At 39.7% G+C, this 4,249-nt stretch overlaps 1 protein-coding gene across 1 annotated transcript in view; it reads right to left on the bottom strand.

The window, feature by feature from the left end:
* The window catches only part of PPM1H (protein phosphatase, Mg2+/Mn2+ dependent 1H), a 77,137-nt gene extending 74,610 nt beyond the window's left edge, over positions 1 to 2,527 (bottom strand). The window contains exon 1 of the mRNA XM_085323837.1: positions 2,424 to 2,527. Coding sequence (XP_085179963.1) covers positions 2,424 to 2,527 — 104 coding nt within the window. The remainder of the gene's footprint in view (positions 1 to 2,423) is intronic.
* Between the last annotated feature and the right edge of the window lie 1,722 nt (positions 2,528 to 4,249).

Here is a 4,249-nt window from a genome sequence, read left to right on the forward strand (position 1 = left end):
CTCAACCAAAACAAAATAAAAACAAACCCCAAAACAATGCAGTCACTTTATGTGCTTGGAGGAAAAGTTAACCCACCACAGCAGCTTTAACCAGTGTCAATCAGCTGAGGTAAAGCAGCAGCACCTGCCAGACATCCTGCAAGATGCCTTTACTTGTGGGACCCACTCTTGTTTGATCCACAGAAAAACCCTTAAATTTGATAACCACCAGGCAACACGAGTTACGGCCAGCCTCCCTCTTTACTGCAGCTGGGGAACATGCACACTACCCTGGGACCATTAGCATGACAACTGCTTGTATGCAGCCTAACCAATAACAGAGAAGTAACTCAGATTAATTAACACTATGCATGTTAGGCAATACACTTCTATAACGTTGTTCTGCAATTTCAACAGTTATCTTTCGATCTGACTGAGGATTAAAGATACTGTGAGAAAAACCCTTTCATACAAGTATTTCTGTCTTTTTTTTTTTAATGGATTAGCATTTGAGTGGATGCGACTGCCTTTTTCTGTGACATCTCATTTACAGTCTTAGATTTCCAAGTAGGTGGCTGTTTCTCCCCCTCCACCCACCCAAGATTTCTTTCCATATTGGGAATTGACTTGAAAGAGATTTCATTTTATCTGTTCAAATTCCTCCACAGATGAAAGGAAGTGTTTGAAACAAGCTCAACGGTTTCATTCATTCCTCAGCRCAACAGTGATATTGCTCACATCAAAAACAAAATACCCAATCGTATTTCCTCCTGTGGGCAGAAACAGAAGCCATCCCTTAATCACTCCCTGAAGTCCACAAGGACAGAAAAAATTTTCATTGTCTTGGCCAAGCAGTGAGTAAGTGTTTAGCCAATCATACCAGTCTTGCAATGCTGAACTGTGAAAATCTGCTGGTATCAGCAATCATACCACTATTACGTTAGGACATGGCTAGAAGCTACTACACATATCAGGCTAGTAAGAAATACATGTGGGATAAAAATAGACAAGGGCAAAACTGAAATATCAAAAGTCAGAAATGATGGGAGAGAAAAAAAGCTACAAAACGTTTCAGTCACAAGTTTAGTGTAAATGAACACTAACTGGCAAATAATATAGGCTGCCTTTGGACTGAAGTCAATGACATCTCTGAAAGAAAGACCACTCTCAGGCTACCTTGTRGGGTACCCATGGCTTAATACTCAGCTATGCTTTCCAGAAAAAGATGAAATATTACACAACAACAAGRAACAAGGCAGTTGTGGGTCAAAATAATGGTCTATCAGTCATAACAAGCTCTACATGAAATGGGAGGAGCAGCTCTTTCGATAACTAGCAAGCAGGTCTTACACAAGTGAAGCGGCAAACTGGAAGCCCACAGTGGATGCTGAGCAAGACCAAGGGGACCAGAGCAGTAGGACCCCAGCAGCAGATGCTGTTAGCATGACCTCACTTTGAGAGCTGAGCACTCTCAGCTACAGCTGGCAATACTAATTGCCAACTTATCCTTCTTGCTCCTTTTCTACTGGTTATCAGCACTGGGCAAGAAGAAGTTCCAAAAGCAAAGGTGAAGTTGACACCATAAAAGGGAACCACCATTCTTTTTTTCCAGAAAACATAGTAAAATTGCAGAGAACCAGGTCAGATTGCTCAAACTGTCCTACCTTAAGTAACTGCGTATGGCTGCCAGTTTTGAAACTTGCTCAAAAAACTAAGGAAGGAAGGATATTCTGGAGGATAGTAAAGACAAAACTCTGTGCTGATAGTTGTCTTTTTTGCCCATTTGCAAATAACACCTTTTCCCTCTCCTCTTTAGTAAGCCAATTTTCAAATAAGCCAATTCCTGATGATGTGGGAAAAATGTTTCTGAACTTATTTACGTGGTACAAAAGAAGTAGCCTTGGAAATTCTTCAGTGACACTTTCTATATGAATCAGGCATATTCAGTCTGGGGAAGTCTGCCTTCAGACTGGTGTAAATTTGCATAAAACTCTAAAGAAGATCCAGTACCATCCTGAACCTAGTACAAAAACAGACTCCTGGCTAAGATTCTGTAGTCAACCATACTGAAGCAAGAGTTTAGCCTATCTGTATATAACCAACTTTACTAGCCCAAACCTTCCATTACTCATTTTACAGCTGGATTGGTGGAGGCTGGCCACAGAAAATTTGAAGCAATGGTCTAACTTGTGCCTGTAAATGCTCAAAGTATGGTACTTTTAATCATATGGAAATTAGTTTGAAATCTTGCCCAGTATGCATCACTAGATTTTTCTAGATTTTTGTTGTTTGCAAGGCAAGGAATGCTTATCAGCTTTGGCTAGTATGACAAGTTAGAGCCTGAAATTGAAGCAGAAGTGATAAAACAACAAAGCAGGTGTGGAAAGACAAAGCATTTCTCTACAGAAATGTATTTCATCATGCCTCATTACCATGCAAATTACCCTTTGGATTTGGATTTCTGATTGGCAACTCTTGAAACCGAAGCACCTGATACAATCTTAAGAAAAGACATTACACACGTCACGACGGTGCGAGTTTTCTTCATGTTGCTCCCAACTGTTTTACCGCATTTGTGTCCTTGCTGTATAAAAGGACCTTGAAGGACAAAACTGGATGTTCATTGACAGGGGATACTTGACTTTGGGCAGCATAGGGAGAACACATCTATCAACAGTGGATTTAAGCTGTATATAGATGAGAAACCTCTTTGGATCGATTCTTGAGCCCACATTAAATTAAGAACCAAGGTTCCTGCGTTTCCGTAACTTGAACACAAGAGGAAAAGTAGCCACTTGCACGCACGCATATTCCCACGAGCCGTACAACTCCTCGCACACACGAGGCTGAGGACAATCTTGTCTCCTAAGGGGGGGGGCACAGGAGAGCCACAAGGCTGGCAGAGGGAAGCGTGGCCGCACGCACAGTCCAGCCACCCCAGTTATGAGACAGGAATACAGTCACACCTGTTGAACCGATGAAGGGCCAGGGACAGCAGTCTGCTCCCAGTCTGTGCAGCAAAGGGTATCTAAGCTGGAGAAATAGCCACTTTGCCTACAAGCGCGATACTATAAAAAACAACCAAATATTCACCAAATGGAATTCTTAACTTGAATTTAAAATATTTTATTTGATTATAGGCTACAAAGTGAATGTTTGCACATAACAAGGATGCATGGAGGAAAAAAATACCATTAAAAAAAAAATCCTTCCTAAAGCTGTACTTTTGAAAGCACATCTCAAAAATATATCCTTTCTTCCTTAGAACACTATCAACTGTATGTAAATAAAAACTCTCCTTACACTTGCACAGAAGCAAGTTGTGTGTTTGAAGCTCTTCAGTAAATCCCACATCATTACGCTGTGATGCTCTAGACCGCAGTCTCAGCTTTCTCAAGGTTAAGGGAAATCAAGATAAATTGCTTATGCAAAACTGGTCCAAGCTTTAGAAAAATTCTCTCTCATATTTAGCATGTGTGAAAGTTAACTGTAAGAGTCTGGTGGTGATGGCACTAATCCCTTTTATACAGCTGTCAACTTAAATTAGCCCACAGCTAATCTTCACAAGTGTGACAGAGTGTATACATTTCCACAGATAAGCACTAATGCCTTATTCACAAATTTTCCTCTACCACAGCAGGTACCGCAAAGCCCCTACAACCTGAAAGAAATCAACTGGCTAATTTGTTTTTAAAAAGTCATTATAGCAAACTGTGCATATATGAAAGCACCCAAATGCAAGGAAAAAAATTCCAGAAAACGTTATGTACAGTTTTATTACAAATATTCCGCAAGTAGAAGATGAATGCACAGCCACTCATGTATTGCTAATTTTAAACAATATCTTAGAAAAGAACTACATCCTGCTGCTAGAGTTTTATATCCATCACTTTTCCTCTGAAAGAACTTTAAATGGCAGACCTGYAGGAAGGGGGCCATGCAAAAACATACTACAATGACTCTTTGCCATAGAAACATGCTTCACAGCTCGATCTTTCAAATTCTATTATTATAATTACTTTTCTAGAGCTCACTTTTGAGGCCATAAAAGTATAAGCTAAATACAAATCAATGAAATATCAGCATCCTAAGCCTGAAAATTTGCATAACAGTGAAAGCTATCTTAATCTTGAATCTTTATAGATCTTGATGATCCACTAAAACACTTGTATAGCGTTTATTCTTTTTCCTAGGGAGAAAGGGACAACTCCACAATTAGCCTTCACAAATTTCAGGTAAAAAAAAAAAAAATGAGAACACTAATATGACA

This window comes from Rhea americana, unplaced genomic scaffold, assembly GCF_003343005.1.
Source record: "Rhea americana isolate MKP2758 unplaced genomic scaffold, rheAme1 scaffold_88, whole genome shotgun sequence".
NCBI classification, from domain to species: Eukaryota; Metazoa; Chordata; class Aves; order Rheiformes; family Rheidae; genus Rhea; species Rhea americana.